This window comes from Myotis davidii, unplaced genomic scaffold (genome assembly GCF_000327345.1).
Source record: "Myotis davidii unplaced genomic scaffold, ASM32734v1 scaffold363, whole genome shotgun sequence".
NCBI lineage: Eukaryota > Metazoa > Chordata > Mammalia > Chiroptera > Vespertilionidae > Myotis > Myotis davidii.
The window spans coordinates 762,449-780,837 of record NW_006294069.1 but is presented as its reverse complement, the minus strand read 5'-3'; the positions used below and the strand labels follow the sequence as shown (position 1 = coordinate 780,837).

Sequence of the window (18,389 nt, the reverse complement as noted above, 5' to 3'; positions counted from 1 at the left end):
AAAGGTGGGTGAGGAGGAGTCTCGGGCTGGGGAGCGACGGGGAAGAGTCGGCCTGGGAAGGCCCCCGAGGGTGGAGGGCCCCCGCGGGGGGACGAGGTCGGGACCCCGAGAATCGGGCCTGAGTCCCCTGCGCCCCGGGCGGCACCCGAGACCTTCCCGGAGAATCCCCCACGCTCTCGTCTGCGGGGCTCGGCTCCCCCCAGGGCTCCTCCCCCGCAGCGTGTTGTCCCCATGTTTATTTCCTCCTTTCTCCGCCTCCCCTCTGGGCACGTCCTCCCTCCGTGGCCTTGGCGGGGGCATGGGGGGGACGGGGAACCCGAACTGAAGCTGTGGGGTTCCGGGAGGGAGAGGAACAGCGCCCGGGACCTGGGGTGGGTCACGCAGCTCCGGAGAGCAGGTGCCTACGTGGGGAGAGGCCCTGGGACACACCATTGCTCCGGGCGCTCGGAGACCCGTTAATCCCTCGCTGGGGTTTCCTGGCACTGAGCTGGGTGCGGCCTCTACAGGTTGAGAAACCGGGTTCTGGTTTGTGCTGTCCCTGTTGCAAAATGCTGCAGGCTCCGGAATTTCTGTGCGCTTAGGTGGGGCTTGGGGACTCTGCAGTACTAGGGGAGGGGAGAGGGATCTTGTCTTAAGGCTGCCTTTTAAATGGTATATTTGGGTTTCTTGGAAGGCGGCTGAAGCCTTTCAAGGCACCAGCTTGTGCAGCAGCCCTGGATCGCAGGTGCCAGGGAGGGTCCGTGGTTCCTAACGGCTTGGAGGCCTCATGTCTTACTTGCCCCCTCTCAATGCCGATTTTAAGCCTGTGCGCAGAGTTTTACAGCTGTCGACAGAAGGAGGTAGAAGCGGATAGGCTAAGCCAGGTATTGTAGCTGCCCACCTTTGGGAAAGATTGATAAATCCATCGAAAACTTTTACCCCCAGAACATGGCTACATGACTTCTGGCACAGTCTGGATCTCAAAATCAATCTCTTCACTGGGATAGGAAATCCCCACTCTCCCTGATCAGGCTCTTATTCCTGTGGAGGAGATAAGATACTTCACTTGCCTATAGAGATAGCCTATAGGAGACTCTTTTATTAGGAGGGAGATCCCCAGAGAACACTGAGGCCAAATATTTTGATTTCAGAGAGGAAGGGAGAGGAAGAGAGAGATAGAAACATCAATGATGAGAGGGAATCACTGATGGGCTGGCACCTGCACGCTCTACTGGGGATGAGCCCTCAACCCCCGGCATGTGCCCTTGACCGGAATTGAACCCAGGACCCTTTGGTCTGCAAGTCCACCCTTTGGTCTGCAAGTCCACACTCTATCCACTGAGCCAAAACAGCTAGGGCAACTAAGGGCCAAATTTGCACCTACTTCTGTAAGATCTGGACCAGTCTCCCAGCCCCCACTCCTAAAGAAGGCTTTTAGAACCCGAATCTGCATTATGTTTTTCTTTTTAAATATGTTTCTATTGGTTTTTAGAAAGAGAGGAAAGGAGAGGGATAGAGAGAAACATCAATGAGAGAGAAACAGAAACTTCATAGATCGTTTGCCTCCTACACGCCCCCTACTGGAGATCGAGCGGCAACCTGGGTATGTGCCCTGACCGGGAGTTAGACTGGTGACCTCTTAGTTCATGGATGGATGCCCAACCACTGATCCACACGAGCCGGACTTTTTTTTTTTTTTTAATTGATTCTTTTTTAAGAGAGAAAAATATCAACTTGTTGTTCCACCCATTTATGCACACATGGTTGATTCTTGTATGTCCCCTGACTGGGAACTGAACCCACAACCTTGGCTTCCTGGGACAGTCCTTTAAGGAGGTGAGCTACTTTGTTTCTCTTGTGAGTTTCTTTCTGGAAGCCTGGTCTCTGAGCTCAGGATACAAAAGCTCCGATCTTCTTTGGAGAGGGGTGAGAGGAGCCCCTGAGATAGGCTGCTTGGTACCTTCCAGTTGTCAGAAAGGAGGTCCTCTTGCCACAGGCCGGTGCAGCGTTAATTTGGAAGCTGTTTTAGGGGTGGGGAGAGGAGGCTGTGCTGAGAATTGAGGGTGCTGGAGTCCAGGAAGGGTGCGAGAGAAGAGGGAAAGATAATGCCTAGCATAATAGTACCTTGGGGTTTGAAGTGACCAAGCTGAGATGCAGCTCTCTCTTGCACATGGACCCCCAGGAGAACAGAGTAACTATTCCCAGCCTGCCCCACCTGGTTACTTGGCCTGTATCTAAGTCCAGGCATCTCACTAAGCCCAGTTTCAGAAGAAGGATGCTGCTATAGCTCATGGTCATCTTCTTCACCTGAGAGGTCTGGAGGTTCTTCTGGTTGTCTAACCTTCCTCCTCCATTCTATAATATAAAACCTTTTGCTCTTTTTCTATTTTGGGATTTTTTTAAAAGGGGAATCCAAATACCGTACATAATTCTCTCATCTCCATAGTAGGTCAGAGTTTCTTAACCTGGGAATTTGGACAGAATGTACAGGTCTGTGCCTCTACATCCTATCTTTGGATGGGGAGAAAAGTGCATTTATATGTAGTGTCTCCTATGATCATGAATACTGCATTTGTTGTAATACCTTAAAAATCATTTATGGCCCAGCTGGCATGGCTCAGTGGTTGAGTGTCGACCTTTGAACCAGGAGGTCGAGGTTGGGTTTCAGGTCAGTGCACAAACCTGGATTTCTGGGCTGGCTCCCCAGTGTGGGGCATGCAGGAGGCAACTGATCAATGATCCTTTCATCATTGATGTTTCTTTTTTTTTTCTTTTTTCCATCATTGATGTTTCTGTCTCTCCCTTTCTCTCTGATATCAATAAAAATATTTTTTTAAATCATATTCATCACTACTTTGAAATTAAGCCAATTATTAGATCTATCATAAACCTTATTTAATGTATTACACTATCACACATATTACTGTGTATTACCTGTCCCACTACACCACATATTTTGTTGCTTTAATATTTTTATAACTTTTAATATGATTTGTTTCTTATGAATTTTATTTTATGCATTTATGAACATTCCAGCATTGCTGGACTCCTAAGGATGTTTGTGGCTCAAAAAAAGGCTAAATCCCTCTTGTAGAGTATGGTTTTCTGGACTAATAGGAAGACGGAAGTGGGAGAGGGAAGGATAGAAGGGAAGGGAGTTTTCCTGAGAGGGCAGAATGTGTCTGGGGAGGGGCTAAGAGTGGGGCGGAGGTTATCTAGGCGTGTTTTGTTATTCTTCAGCTCTGTGAAGGATAGACAAAGAAAAGAGGGTTGGCTTAGAAGAAGTGAGAAAAAATTAGGGAGAACTTTCAGGTCTCAAGACAGTGGGAATTAGGACAGGCAAGGAAGGGCCGCCTAAGTGTTCTCTTTTGGGAACGGTGCTCAGGCTCCGTGTGACCGGGAAGCTGGGCAGAAGATGCCTTCCAGAAGAGGAGGCTGCTGGGGACAGGGTAGTCTGGCAACCCCAGCTTCCTGTTGTTGCTACCCCTGGGAACCTGGCCATGTGGCTCCTGGCCAAGGCCCAGCTTGAGCTGTGTGTGGCCGCCTGCTCCCAAGGTCAAAGACTGAGTTAAAGGTAAAGGGTGGACATCCCCCTAATGGTCACCACAGACCTCCCCCTAGCCCACCCCACCACTACTGCCTCCTCCCCCAGCACATGGAGAGGTGCCCTGGAGCTGGCTGGAGGCAGCCAGGCCCCACCCGCCACCAGGCCAAGAAGAAGTGAAACAAGCTGTGATTTTTGACCTTCTTCCAATCTCACTGGATCCTGAGCCGGTTTAGGTTTCAGATTGACTGCTTGTCCTTAGAGGCCTCCCATACCCCACTCCCCAGGGCAGGGAAGCCTGCAATAGCTTCTATTGAACAGCAGCCCTGTGAACAGGTATTTTCACCACAAAGAAACAGGCCTAAGACCTCCTCTTCCTACCACTGCTCACATGTGGGCTGATCTTCGCTCCCTGGACCTCTGGCCCAGCTACTTGCCCACTGTGCACAGCAGCAGCCCCAGGAAACTGATCTGGCCGTTTTGTGAGCAGTCTCCGATGCCAGTGCATGAACCTGCAGGCCCTCTGCACTCCCGGAGGCTTTGTTCCTTCACCTCCACTCATCCAAAACGTCTCTCCAGGTTTAGCTTCTCTCCGTTGTGTCTGTTTTGGTTGCTTCCCACTCACCCAAACCTGGACTGTAGAGCTACACCGATACGGTATTCAGTAGCCACAAGTGGCTACTTCAATTTAATTAATTAAATTAAAATTCATTTCCTCAGTCGGAGCAGCCACATTTCAAATGCTCAGTAGCCACCTGTGGCGAGGGGCTGCCGTTGTCCACAGTGCAGCTACAGAACATTGCCACTTACACAGGAAATTCTCTAGAACTTATCCCTCAACGCCAGCCACTGCAAGAGGCTTCGGCCCAATATCCCCGACCCCAGCATCTTCCTCCTTGTGCAAAGTCGTGTTTCTAAAATGTAAATATGATTTTATATTTATAAAATTAAAAATAGGGTGTGTTTTTTAATTTATTGATTTTTGAGAGAGAGAGGGAGGGGAGAAAGAGAGGGAAACAGCAATTTGTTGTTCCACTTTTTTATGCATTCATTGGTTGATTCTTTTATGGGCCCTGACTGGGGATTGAACCCGCAACCTTGGCATATAGGGACTACGCTGTAACCAAATGAGCTACCTGGCCAGGACTTGTTGCTCCCCAGTTTAAACCTCTGTGTGGTCCCTCATCTCTCTCTCTCTCTCTCTCTCTCTCTCTCTCTCTCTCACACACACACACACACACACCCCCAGACACACACACACACACACACACACACACACACACACACAGCTCCTTGGCCTGATACCTGAGACACTGTGATCTGCACTCCCCCATCACCAGCTTGTCCCTTGCTATGGGTCCTCATAGACACTGTTACTCAGTGTCTTTAAGGCTTTCCTTAAAACCCCAGTTTGTGAACATGGAAATGATGGCATCCATTGACTTTTTCCCCAAGTCATACTGCCTTTGTTTTGTGTTTTTAATAAACAATCACATGTTTCCTGTACATTTCTCTTCACTACAAGTGAACTGCCCCTCCAGCTTTTACGCAAGTTTTCTTTTTATTTTTTTAATATATTTTATTGAGTTTTTACAGAGAGGAAAGGAGAGAGATCGAGAGTTAGAAACATCAATGAGAGAGAAACATCGATCAGCTGCCTCCTGCACACTCCCCATTTGGGATGTGACCGCAACCAAGGTACATGCCCTTGACCGGAATCGAACCTGGGACCTCTCAGTCCGCAGGCCAATGCTCTATCCACTGAGCCAAACCGGTTTTGGCTACGCAAGTTTTCTTGAACTTGAGTAGTTTTGGCATTTGCTGGCGCGTTCACAACAAGAATTTCAGGAATTGATTTTTCTCGTTTTCTGTACAGTGAGCATGCGGAACATGTCCACAACATGAATTTGGGTCCCGGCCAGATCCACATCCTGTTTGGTTGATACATAGTTCCCAGGAGAACTTTCTTTTTAGTCCTTTTCCCTTTATCTTCACTCTTCCCATTGGTACTATGAGTTGTCCTTTGTGTTGAGGTCTTGCCTTCTCTATCTGCTCCCACAAGAGGAACAAAGTCACTCTGAACCCCTGCGAATATAGGACAGCCTCACCGAGATGTGTCTGCCAGGCTTGAGCAAGGCTCCCACCTTAGCTTGAGTCTCCCTCCCTCCCAGCAATCTCCCTGTGTGTGAGGGGTGGGAGGCTGCATTCCCTCCCTGTCTGCACCTGCCCTGATAATAGGTGAATTGCTTGGCATTACAATCATCTCAAAAAAAAAAAAAAAGTAAGTCCCTCCTCCTGGACTAATCTACTTCAAGAGAGGACTTACCACCTTCATTTCTGTATTCCTAGCAGAGAAAATACCCTTCTTCTTTGCTAAATTAATGGCTGACTGAAAGATTGAAGCTTTTGCTGCTCACTCCTGCCCATGGACCTCTCCTGTTCTCTGAAAGCACATATGTTCTGATCTACTCATTGGATAGCCTCCTTTCTATGCCAACTGCCTATCTACCTAACTAGATTCCAAGACCCTTTGGGCATGTCTCCCATTTGTATGTAACCTCAGCACCTGGGACTGAAAATGCAGTTTAAGTGTCTGAGCAGGTAAAGGCCCAGGGTTGCTGTTGGAGGGATTGGGGATAGACAAACCCGAGAGCTGATTGACAGCAATGTTTTGCTTTGTTCTCCAGGGGGCTGTTGTGGTTCGGACTATAAACAGTATGTGTTTGGCGGCTGGGCCTGGGCCTGGTGGTGTATCTCTGACACTCAGAGGTAAGGACCTGGGGGCTCAGGGAAACTGGCATCCTGGTGGGCAAGGGAGAGAGGGTTTTCAGCTTTCCTGTCTCCCCGCAGATCAGCTAGAACATCTGCCACTTGCCACATTTCATTCTGGGGGTGGGAGCCTCCAGAGAAGCAGGCAGAATGGGTTGCACAGGGATGCTGGGTGTACTTTTTTCCACTGGAGGCCTCGCTTCTGGCCCAGAGAATTCAGGGTCCTGCCCAGGCAGAATCCAAATGCCCTGATTTTAGCTCAAAGTTATTTGTGAAGCTTTAATTATACACCCTGTTCAGAGTGGGTCTGGGGAAGGAGAGAAGGCTGAAGAGACCCCTAACATGCACCCTCACCTTTACGGGCCCTGAGAAATGCAGGCAAGGGCTAAATAGCCGAGAATACATGTCCAGTGTGAAGTGGCTCTCTGATAGCAGTGGGTTAGAGACAGGAGTGGAGATCTAATTAGTGCCAGGGTGGGCAAGCCAGGCCTGGACTTCCTAAATCAGTGTGGAAAGACTAGAGGAAGGGATAGTTCAGCTCTCCAGAGGGACTATCATAAGGCTATACCTCTGGCTCCTCCAGAGCCCCTGGCAGGGCCAGATTCAACCTGGACCTTTCCTGCTACCCTCACTGCCCACCCAAGAGGAGATGAGGCATGCCAGCCACCTTTCCACCATCACCCCCTCCACGCTATGGGAGATCAGGGGAGGGACCCAGATCCTTCAGGCCAGGACCCAGGCCAGAAGGACAGCAGAGCTGTGAAGTATGGGCATTTGGGGGCCAAGGGGTGTCACCCTGAAGGGGAAGTGATGGAGATTCCAGTGAAAATCCCTTCCACCCCAGCCCCACCAGGCAGCAGATAGAAGTTCCATGGCTGCACTGAGCTGTCAGTGCCTGTGGTTCCAGGAAGTGTCAGCTAAGGTCCGGGGCTTGGAAAGCATGTCACAATTTTTTAACTTCGCTGATTGCCCAGTAACCCCTCCCACTTTCCCATCTCTCCCCTCACTTTGCTCTGCCTGAGTGGGATCCTGGGTCAGTGGTCAGCAAACTCATTAGTCAACAGAGCCAACGATTGAAATTTCTTTTGAGAGCCACTGTTTTTAAACTTAAACTATATAGTAGGTACATTGTTATTAACTTAATTAGGGTACTCCTAAGGCTTAGGAAGAGCCACACTGAAGGGGCCAAAGAGCCGCATGTGGCTCGCGAGCCACAGTTTGCCGACCATGGTCCTGGGGGACTCTTTTGGCCCAAGGCTGAAAGCGTCAGGGAGCAATCAATACTGGTCACAGCTTCCTCTCAGGAGGCTCATGGGCACTTCTGAGTAGGCCAGTTGCCCTGTCAGAAACCAGGGGTTGTCCTCTCCAGAGACACTGCCACCCCTTTCCATATGCCCTGCAGTCCTGGGACAGCAGTGTGTCCTGACCAGGCACCTCAGTGTACAGGGAGGCCCAGAGAATTGCAGCTTGCCCAGAGATGGGTCCTGCATGGGCAGCCACTGCTAGGGCAGCAGCTCTGCAGCTCTTGGTCCACATTCTTGGTCCCCCACTCCCGCTTCTTGCTCCAGGAGTCAGAGGCCCGAGACGGAGCCACGCTTCTCTGACAGCAGGTGTGGAAGACCATGTACCTTGTCCTAGGAAACCAATCTCACACCCAGGCTCTGCATTCTCCCTCTGTCCCACTTGCTGGGCAGTCTGAGTCTGCAGCCCCTCTCCTTCTTGGGCCCTATTCTGGGGGTGCCTCTTTCCCCAACCCCTAGCCTGCTGGGGGACATCGCTACAAACCCAGGCCTTTACTTCCTTAGAGCCTGGATCCTCAGCCTCCTTTTCGAGGTACTTTCCACAGCTGTCCTACATGTCACCCACTCTCAGTGCCAGCTGTCTTCTCCAGGCTCTGTGAAGTCCCTTCTGCTGCACTTTGCTGCCACGTCCCATATTATCATGATATGGGCGGCTCTCTCCTTACCTGAGCGATTCCTTCACCTCTGGCATCTGAGCTGCAGCCTCCTTCCCTCCCTCCTTCCCTCCCTCCTTCCCTTCCTCCTTCCTTCCCATCCTGCTATCTCCCTCTCTCCTCCTCCCCCAGAAGAGATCTTGGTGGTTTCCTATCTGAGCCAGGGCAAGAGTTCTCTCCGGCCCCAGGGTGCTAGTGGTAGGAGCTGGAAAGAGGGCAGCCTTTGCACATCTGCATGTCCGGAGCCCCCAGGGGTGGCATGTGAGAGCTGAGGTGAGGGTTTCCCATCCCCCAAGCTATTTGCTTCTGCTCCTTCAGCCTCAGTCTCTGTCCTCCCTTCCTCTGGTTCAAGGCAACCTTCCACGCTGTCCACAGGCTGGCCTCTGCCTAGACCACTTCCCTATACACATTCGCGCACACACGCTGCCCTGGGGAGGCCCAAGAAGCCCAAATACGGGGGCCAAGCAGCGTAGAGGCGCCTGGTTCTCTACCGTGACTCTTCTCTGCCTGTGCCCAGCATTGGAAGTTCCAACGTGACTTGCTCTGTTATCTCCCAGTTCTCCCTGTGAATACTCCGGCAGGGCACACCTCCTCCCCCAGCCCTTCCTTGACACCTGCACCCCCAAATCAGAAAATCCAAATTTTTCTTTGGACTTTTCTGACCCTAAATTCCTTTTTTTTTTTTTAATCCTCACCTAAGGATATTTTTTCCATTGATTTTCAGACAGAGTGGAAGGGGGGCGGGGGGGAGCGCGATTGGTTCCCTCCTGCACACGCCCCAACTGGGGTGGAGATCAAACCCACAACTGAGGTGCATGCCTTTGACCAGGAATTGAACCCGAGACCCTTTGGTCTGAGGCTCGGTACTCTAGCCACTGAGCAACCGGCCAGGGTCCTAAATTGCCTTCTTAGCGATATGTAGCAGAGACCTTGAGCTTGTGTGCCCCAAGCAGGATTCGGTATTTCCTGTGGCTTGTTAAGGCCCAGAATGACCTCCCTCTCCCAGTTTCTGGAAACACAGGTTTGCCTGTGTTTGGAGTGTGGAGCTGAGGCTAAGTGTCCCTGATCATGCCAGAAATCTCCTGGGGAGCAGGTGGGTAGCAGCCCAGGTGCCCTGTGCACAGGCCTCCTGACCAGATCATAGGTCCAGGGCATCAGCAGGCTCTTTTCCCAGCCAAGCAGCACCTCCTGGGAAGAGTATGGGGGCTAGAGAAGAGACCCAGAGGCGTCAGGCCAGCACGTGGGTGTCTCTGTCCCCCTACAGCCCTAGACTGAGCTGGCAGTGGGGGGCTGAAGTATGGAGAGCAGCCCTGCCCCCAGGCATCAGGCATCGGTGCTTATCTGGTAACCACTGTGTGTGTTTGCTGTGTCCCCCTCCTACCCCTTTCCTGCCCCTACCTCTCCCTACCCCCGGCTGCTCCTCAGACTGTCTCTGGAGGTTATGACCATCCTGTGTCGCTGTGAGAATATTGAGACGTCGGAGGGGGTCCCGCTATTCGTAACAGGGGTTGCACAGGTAATAACCCACCTGCTTCCTCCTCTGTGTCTAACCTTCTCTCTTCCTGCCCAGTGGGGCCTGGCAGGCAGGAGCCAGGTGGACTCCCCTCCTGAGAGTGTGCCTCCCTCCTCTCTGTTCCCACCTCTGCTGGTCTGAGTACCAGGATAGATCCCTGTAGATCCCTGTAGATCCCTGTAGATCCCCTGTAGATCCCTCACCCACTGGGGCTGCTTGTGGGGAAAGAACAATGGATCTGGAAGCTCTGGCAGTCTGCCAGTTGGTGTCCTTGGATGCCAGCCTAAATTGGGAGTGAGTTCAGGCAGGAGACACAGGCCCTCATGTGATAGAGCTGGGCTGTCTGCGTTGAGTGGGTTCAGTCCTATCTACAGCTGATGAAGTCCTGGTCCTTCAGGTACCACAGAGCCCCTTGCCAGCCTCTTCTCCAGGCTGATGCCCTAATGTCAAGCCCTAGCCCCCTCTTTGCAAGGCCAGAAGATAGGTCTCATGGGGAGTTCTGCTCACCCAGCCCCTTTGACCCCTTCAATCTTCTTGACAGGCTTGAGCAAAAAGAGCCTTGGCCGTTCCCTACCCCTAATGCTTTGTTGAGGGGCCTTTGAGCAGATCTCTTGTCACTGGACTTTGTTTTCCCATCTGTGAAATGGGTGGGGAGAATCATGTCCTCTCTGTGCCAGGTAGGGATATTGGAAAGGCAAGTAAAACAATATGAGGGCACTTGGGGATTTTTGGGAAAAGAGTATAGAGAAACCCGAGCTTTATGATGAATATGCTTTTACTCTGAAAAGCAAGTAACCTGGTGTCTCACTCTTTGTTGCTGGGTTGCCTTAGCTGATGGAATTCATTCCTAGACCAGGGCGTTCAGTAACTCCAGGTGCTCTCCTGTTGTGCAGGTTCCCATTACAAGAAGAGACCTAAGGGTCATCTTACCCAGCCCCTTCCCTCTGCGTGGTATTGCCCGTCAGCCTTTTCAGGCAAAAGCTGTACCGCTACTCCCTTCCTCCCCCATGCTGCCATCTCCAATGGGGAAGGGGACCGCCCATCGCACTTGCCCCTGTAGCCGTGGGAGGGCAGGCGTCAGCACAGAGGCCTGAGCTCAGAGCACTTCAGACAGGTCCTGTCTAAAGCAGCCCCGCCTGCCTCCAAGCCTACTACTGTCCTTGAGATAACTGCAAATGCCTAGGTCCTTTTTAAACTGGTGATGTGGACCCGTGAGACCTCAGATTGTCTGGGTAGAACAAGCCTTTCTAGCACTTTCTGGCCAGGAAGCTCTAGTGTGGCCCCATTCCCAACTTGACCACCTGGGCCCAACCCCAGAGGGTAAGCTTCACATCGTAGTCTGCTGGCAGGTGGAGAGACCAGGCAGGGCTTCCCTGGCAAGGGGCAGAGGCAGGATCCCATCATCATGGCCCAGCAGTGGGCACTCCCAGGCAGCCACACCACCGAGCAGAGCTTGTAGGCAGCCTCCCGGGGCATCCTGGAGGGCTGGGCACACCCAGGGAACGGGCGAGGGCCCCTGGGGAAGGCTCAGATGGCACCCCTGAGCAACCTACCCAGCACAGCCTGGAGTACCAGCCCTTTCTCGCTCTCCCAGGATAAACACACACAGCTGCTCCTGGACTCGCCCCACCCTTCCACCAGCCCAGACCACCACAACCACTTCTTCTCCGCTTCCTTTTCCCACTCCTCGGGCCAGGCCGATTTCAGCAGAGGCAGCATACACAGGGAGAGCCACTCACACTCCCCCGAGAGGCACCTGCATCACCCTGCCCTGCCTTCCCACCCATCCCCTTCACACACACTTCCAGCCACGACCCCGTGGGGATCCTCCCCGCCCTTCTCTGCAGCAGGACCGCTGGCCAGTCCCAGCTGGAGCAGGGAGGTATTGGACTCTTCCCCCACACCCCAGGCCCCGGGCCCCCAGACCCATGCCCCTGTTTTGCATTTCTTGGCAGGATTACCCTAGAGATTATGACGTTGCAGCCCCGCTGCGAGGACGTAGAGACGGCCGAGGGGGTAGCTTTAACTGTGACGGGTGTCGCCCAGGTATAGTAACTCAGCAGCCCCGCGCATGACCGTTGAGCTGCCTCATCCTGTGCTGGGATTTGGGGGGAGGAGAAGACAACAGCCAGGGGCATTTTCTCCAGCACCACTACCCCTGCCCCCCCCTTCCAAAAGAGGGTCATCGCCACTGGAACGTGCTCTCTTGGCGCCTTGGCCGCCCAGCAGAACTAACAGACACCCCTTTTCTCCTCAGCGGGCCTGCGAGGGACAGAACCAGTGCTGAGGGCTCCTGTCGCACTAACCCCGTTCTTTGCAGGTGTCGGAACTGCCAAGCCCCAGCATCCAGGCCCTTCCCTGTTCCCTGGGCAGGGGCTGGAGATGTGGGGACCAGAGGATGAGGTCATGTCAGGCAGGTTCTGGAGTTGGAGACTTATATTCCCAGCTTGGTGCCTGGGTGAGGGGCTTCCTGCCCTCGTCCACCTCTCAACTTCAGAGAGCAGGGAGATTCAGCAGTGTTGTAGGCCTCTGGTGAGGGGGTTGTTGGCTTAGTATCTCAGGAAGGTCTGGGTGGCCCCCCTGGAACCACCCCCTGCCCCGTCTAGGCTCTCTTTCCTGGTGTGTGTGTTTCTGTCCCTCTTGTTCATTGTCCTTTTTGCATTCTCTGCCCCTCAGTCTTCAGGTCTCCCACCTGTGGGGAGCCTGCAAGGGAGGGACTGGCCAATGAGGGACAAGCATGTGGACTGGAAGGGTGAGGGGACAAGCCCCACATGCCCAGGAGAGAGGCCACATCAGGGCCTGGGCTGCCAGGAAGGATGAAATTCCTCAGTGTGAGAATTCCCGTGTGCTCTCCCCACTAGAGGCCCCAGACAGACCACTCCTGCCCCCAGACCAGGTCTGAAAAAGGAGGGGAGGGACATAGCCACCATCCTCCACACTGGGTCTGGGGCCTCCATCTGCTCCCTTCACCCTGGCTCAGGCGCCTTTGTGCCCCCTGGCAGGTGAAGATCATGACGGAGAAGGAGCTTCTGGCCGTGGCCTGCGAGCAGTTCTTGGGCAAGAATGTGCAGGACATCAAGAATGTCGTCCTGCAGACCCTGGAGGGGCACCTGCGCTCCATCCTCGGTGAGACCCTGCCCAGCCCAGGGGCCCCTCTGCGGCCCTGGAAGAGCATCACAGGGCCCCAAACCAGGGCCAGGGAGGGGGGCAGGAGGTGGGGGGCCTGTCAGACCACCGAGGTTTCTAGATGAAAAGCTGAAACATTTTCCTCAAGTATTTCCTTTCAGAACTTCAGGTGACTTGTGTGAAGGGGAGGGCACTGGGGAGGGGAGGGGGTGCCAGTCTGATCAGGCACCCAGTGCTGCATAGAACACTGTTCTTCATCCAGCCTGCACTCTGCAGAAGGCAGCTTGGCGCTAAGCACTGTTCAGAAGAAACCGGGAAGACCCAGCTCAGAATGCACAGCCTGGCATAGACTCAGACCTCTGCTTGCATGCCTCCTCCCTTCCCTAGCCGGCTTGGTCCCTGGGGAGCCAGCCCATGATCCTTCTGCCCCCAGGGACCCTGACTGTGGAGCAGATTTATCAGGACCGGGACCAGTTCGCCAAGCTGGTGCGGGAGGTGGCAGCCCCTGACGTCGGCCGCATGGGCATCGAGATCCTCAGCTTTACCATCAAGGTGCGGTGGATGGGAAGACTGCAGTCCCCTACAACCATCTGGGGGTGGGGAGCTTGGCAGGAGGGGACCTTTGTGCTTATAACTGTTGTCGTCCCAACACGCCAAGGTCATGGGCTTGATCTCCTCTCAGGGCCCATACAAGAAGCAGCCAGTGAATGCATAAACAAGTGGCACAACAAATCAACGTTTCTCTCTCAAATTAATAAAAAATGTTTAAAAACTGTGCTAGGGGTGACTCCCTCTTCCTTCCCTCCCCAGGATGTGTATGACAAAGTGGACTATCTGAGCTCCCTGGGCAAGACGCAGACGGCGGTGGTGCAGAGGGATGCTGACATCGGGGTGGCCGAGGCCGAGCGGGATGCAGGCATCCGGGTATGTGGCTTTTCCTTCCCGCCCCCAGGGACCAGGAACTCGGGGGTGGTGGGACCATGGTTTCTCAGAGGCCCCTCAGCACCTCCCCCTCCTGATCCCAGGAAGCCGAGTGCAAGAGGGAGATGCTGGACATGAAGTTCATGGCAGACACCAAAATCGCCGACTCCAAGCGAGCCTTCGAGCTGCAGAAGTCGGCCTTCAGTGAGGAAGTCAATATCAAGGTGAGGAGCCAGAGGGCACCTGAGTTGGGGCTTTGGACTCAAGACTTGGCCCCTAGCCTCTGACATGCTCACCGCACTCTGCCACAGACAGCTGAGGCCCAGCTGGCCTACGAGCTGCAAGGGGCCCACGAGCAGCAGAAGATTCGGCAAGAAGAGATCGAGATCGAGGTTGTGCAGCGTAAGAAGCAGATTGCAGTGGAGACACAGGAGATCCTGCGCACAGAGAAGGAGCTGATTGCCACCGTGCGCCGCCCCGCGGAGGCCGAGGCACACCGCATGCAGCAGATCGCCGAGGGCGAAAAGTGAGTGCTGCTGGGCGGCAGGGGCTGGGCGGCCGTCAGGCTCCTCTGCCGTGGACACACTCCCTCCACCCTCCTGACCACAGTTTAGAAGCCAGTGCTCCTCCGTCCTGTTTACTCGCTGTGACGAACGTGGCGTTATTGTCAGAACTGAATTAGATAAAAGAGGTTTGAGGGCCTGGAATGGTGCTTGACGCAGCATCCTGGTTAATCTCCTCTTCTGTTTGCTTCTGGAAGCCCATACCTCTCCCTGGCCAGAGCCAGAATGCCAGGGCACCCCCTTCATGGGTCCCCCACCCTGACACCACCTGCCAGAGCAGAGGGCTGGAGGGTTTGCTGGCCCCCAGACAAGGCTTGAGGGACCCCTGGTCCATCCCACTGATCCTGCCGCACCTGGACTCCCTCAGGGTGAAGCAGGTCCTCCTGGCCGAGGCAGAGGCTGAGAAGATCCGAAAAATCGGTGAGGCGGAGGCAGCAGTCATTGAGGCGATGGGCAAGGCAGAGGCTGAGCGGATGAAGCTCAAGGCTGAGGCCTACCAGAAATACGGGGACTCAGCCAAGATGGCCATGGTGCTGGAAGCCCTGCCCCAGGTGAGTCCCACCTAGGCTGGGACTAGCTGGGCAAGTGCAGGGATTTCTCTGGGCCTTGTCAGGAACACAGCTCTACAACAGGCATCCAGACTATGGCCTCAAATAAGGGCCACCCAGGCTGTGGGGGGGTTGGGGTGAGATGGGGAGGGGAGAGATGCTGGGCAGGGCGAATGGATGGAGACAGAACCAACCAACCAAGCTCTCCTCCCACCCAACCTCCTAGATTGCTGCCAAAGTCGCAGCCCCATTGACCAAAGTCGATGAGATTGTGGTCCTCACCGGGGACAACAATAAGGTGACATCAGAAGTGAACCGACTGCTGGCCGAGCTGCCTGCCTCCGTGCATGCCCTCACAGGCGTGGACCTATCCAAGGTGTGTACTTGGCTCGCTGTGATGAGGTTGCCTGGGTAGCTATTGGACTGACCCATGTGGAACGGTTGTGGGCCCCAGAGCCATGGCCTCATGGCGTCTCCCATCCTTACAGATACCCCTGATCCAGAAGGCCACCGGTGTACAGGTGTGAGGCTCCCGAAGAACCCGCACCCTTCAGCAGCTGCCCGCTCCTCCCTCCAGCACCTGTTTCAATACTGCAGGAACAACGGGAATGTTACTGACTCTGGTGCCTTATTTGTAGGGACCAGAAGTGCTGCGTGTTCCGGCCTTCTCTGGCTGTCTTCCCTTCTCCTGTCTGTCTCCTTCCCCTTCTCCTTTACCCCACACCCTCACATTCACTGCCATATTCATCTGGTGTGTCTCTTCCACCCTCATCTTCCTGTACATATGCCTCTTCCTTCGTCTGTTTGTCTTTTTCTCTCCCTCTTTCCTCCCACCCATCCTTTACACACATCATGTAATTTAAGCTGAAGATGTTTATTATAATCACTGTCTGTCTGTAAGGGGTGGCCCTGCTGCTCTTCAGAATCCTGGTGCCTTGAAGTTCTCTGTGCATCCTCCCTGTGGCCTTGTCCAGACCTCAGCATGGGTGCAGGGGGTCTGGGTAGAATGGCCACCTGCTCCTCTCCTGGCCTGGTTTTCCAGCCCTGAACCCTCCCCTGGGCAACCCCAGCCTCACTCACTCTAGCCCCTCTAGGCTAGGTAGCAGTGGCCTACAGACCCAGGCCATTGCCCTTCTCATCACACCTCCCCAGCCCCGGGTCTGCTCTCATACTTACCTTTCTACCCACCCCAGGGGCACAGAAGCAAGGCCTCCTGTCTATAACAGCTCTCTCAGTTGACTACTGCCTTAGGAGGCCCCTGCTTGTGCTCAGGGAAGTCCCCCTCATGGACATGTCCCTGCTGGAGTGAGGCTTGGTCCCAGCTCTGCTGAGTCTTTCTGGGATCAGGGTCTAGCCCTGTTGGGGACTAGAAAAGTCTGTAGACCCTCTTCCTGCTAGGGCTGCTCTGTTCTGGGTATGAGGCCAGGCCCTTCCAGTGGGCAAGGCTGTGCCAACCCTGTACAGAACCGAGTGCTGTAGACTGGCCAGACTTCATACTCCTTGTGCCATCTTTCTTCCTGGCCAGTGATAGGGTCCCAGCCATGGGAGCAGCCCAGCCCTCTGTCTCCTTGCTCTAGTGGAGGCAGAGAAGCCCACAGGCCAAGCACCCAGGGGTGCTATGGATGTCCTGTGGTCCCAGTCCCCCACCCCTGGCACGGGCCCTGCCCCAGCCTGTGTAGCTGTTCCTGCATGTGGATGCTGCATGTTTGGTCTGGGGCTTGGATGCTGCACTGCCCCACTGCCTGTCCCTTCTGGTAAAATAAAGATCTGTAATGCCAATGCCCTATAGTGTGTCTTCTGTGACTGGGAACCAAGCACTAACAGATAGCCCTCCCATATGCACCTTCAGCCTGAAGGCTGTACTTGGTCTGTCTTTCCCGCCCCAGCCACTTGAGGGCATCAGCACACTTGCTGTGTCTCCAGTAGTATCCTGAGACAGGGCAGCCATTGGCCCAGCTGCTGAGGCCAGACCTGAGCTCTGGGAGACCGGGCTCTGCTCCATTTCGGGCAGAAGATAAGGGGCTCTCAGGTCCTCTGTATCTCTCTGGCCATCCTGAGCCCCACTCAGTAATGGAGTCCACGTCTCAGGCTTAAGCATGAACTCTGGAGTTAGGCTGCTTTGGTTTAAATTTTAGCTCAGTTGTTTGTGACCTATGTCCTCTTGGACAAGTAACTTCATCTCTCTGGGCTTCAGTATTTACTCATTTTACAAACTTATCTAACTCTTGCTGTGTTCCAGGTATTGTCCTAGATGCTGAGGGGACTGCAATGAACAGAACAAATCCATAGCTTTTAGAGCTTGCACTCAAGTAGGGGAAATGAAATAAAAATTAAATACGTATGCAGTATGTTACATGATGGTGTGTACTAAGAAAGAAAATAAAATCCTGAAAGAACTAGGAAGTTTGGGAGGGTGTTGAAATTTTAGGGTGTTGAAGGAAGACCTATTTGAGAAAGGTTAAAACTACATGTATTGTGAGACAATTTCCCTATACTGCTTATTTTAAATTCCAAAGGTGACATCTTTGAAAATAAATCTTTTTCAGCTAAAGGGTAAAGGAATAAGCAATGCAGATATGTGAGGGGCAGAGCTTCCCGACCAAAGACCTCCACGGTGGGAGTGCGTCTGTCATGATCAAAGAACAGCAAGGAGGTCAGTGTGTTTGGAAGTGATGAGTGAACGAGCCGCAGGGAGGGTGGCAGTAGATGAGGTCATGGTGGAAATGTGGAAGCTTACTGTAATGGCATATTTGGGGCAATTACTCTCAGATGGGAAACCACTGAAGCTTTTTGAAAGAGGAGTGATGTGCTCTGACATATTTAAAAAGATCATTCTGCCCTAACCGGTTTGGCTCTTTGGATAGAGCGTCAGCCTGCATACCAAAGGATCCTGGGTTTGATTCCAGTCAAGGGCATGTACCTCAGTTGCAGACTCCTCCCTGGCCTGGGCCCTGGTCAGGGCTCATGCAAGAGGCAATCAATCGATGTGTTTCTCTCACATTGATGTTTCTCTCTGTCTTTCCCTCTCTCTTCCACTTTCCCTAAAAATCAATGGAAAATTATCCTTGGGTGAGGATTAACAACCAAAAATAATAATGATAATCAATAAAAAGATCATTCTAAGCACTGTGACAATTCAAGGAAAAAAGAAAAATATTTTTTAAAAATATATTTTATTGATTTTTTACAGAGAGAGAGAGGGACAGAGAGCCAGAAACATCCATCAGCCGCCTCCCACATGCCCCCTACTGGGGATGTGCCCGAAACCAAGGTACATGCCCTTGACCGGAATCAAACCTGGGACCCCTCAGTCCACAGGCCGAGGCTCTATCCACTGAGCCAAACCGGTTAGGGTTAAGTTAATTTTAGGGAACGTTGTGGAGTGAAAGAATGTTGTTTTGCTGCGATGGAGAAAGGTATGTGGAGATGGTTTGGACATATAGAGAGGATGAACGAAAGGAGATAGACGACA

General features: G+C 53.3%; 1 protein-coding gene across 5 annotated transcripts in view; it reads left to right on the top strand.

Annotated features, from left to right (window-relative positions):
* The window catches only part of FLOT2 (flotillin 2), a 17,227-nt gene extending 527 nt beyond the window's left edge, over positions 1-16,700 (top strand). For 2 of the 5 annotated variants that reach the window (XM_006768040.2, XM_006768039.2), the window contains exons 2-11: positions 6,211-6,292; positions 11,715-11,805; positions 12,762-12,885; positions 13,319-13,437; positions 13,696-13,809; positions 13,911-14,030; positions 14,118-14,332; positions 14,737-14,920; positions 15,144-15,293; positions 15,406-16,698. In XM_006768040.2, the coding sequence (XP_006768103.1) occupies positions 11,731-11,805; positions 12,762-12,885; positions 13,319-13,437; positions 13,696-13,809; positions 13,911-14,030; positions 14,118-14,332; positions 14,737-14,920; positions 15,144-15,293; positions 15,406-15,444 (1,140 nt within the window). In that variant the 5' untranslated portion in view covers positions 6,211-6,292; positions 11,715-11,730 and the 3' untranslated portion in view covers positions 15,445-16,698. Of the gene's footprint in view, positions 1-6,210; positions 6,293-9,673; positions 9,763-11,714; positions 11,806-12,016; positions 12,080-12,761; positions 12,886-13,318; positions 13,438-13,695; positions 13,810-13,910; positions 14,031-14,117; positions 14,333-14,736; positions 14,921-15,143; positions 15,294-15,405 lie in introns of those variants that run through there. The other 3 variants (XM_006768041.2, XM_015566739.1, XM_006768042.2) reach the window with 3 other exon arrangements.
* The last annotated feature ends 1,689 nt before the right edge of the window (positions 16,701-18,389 follow it).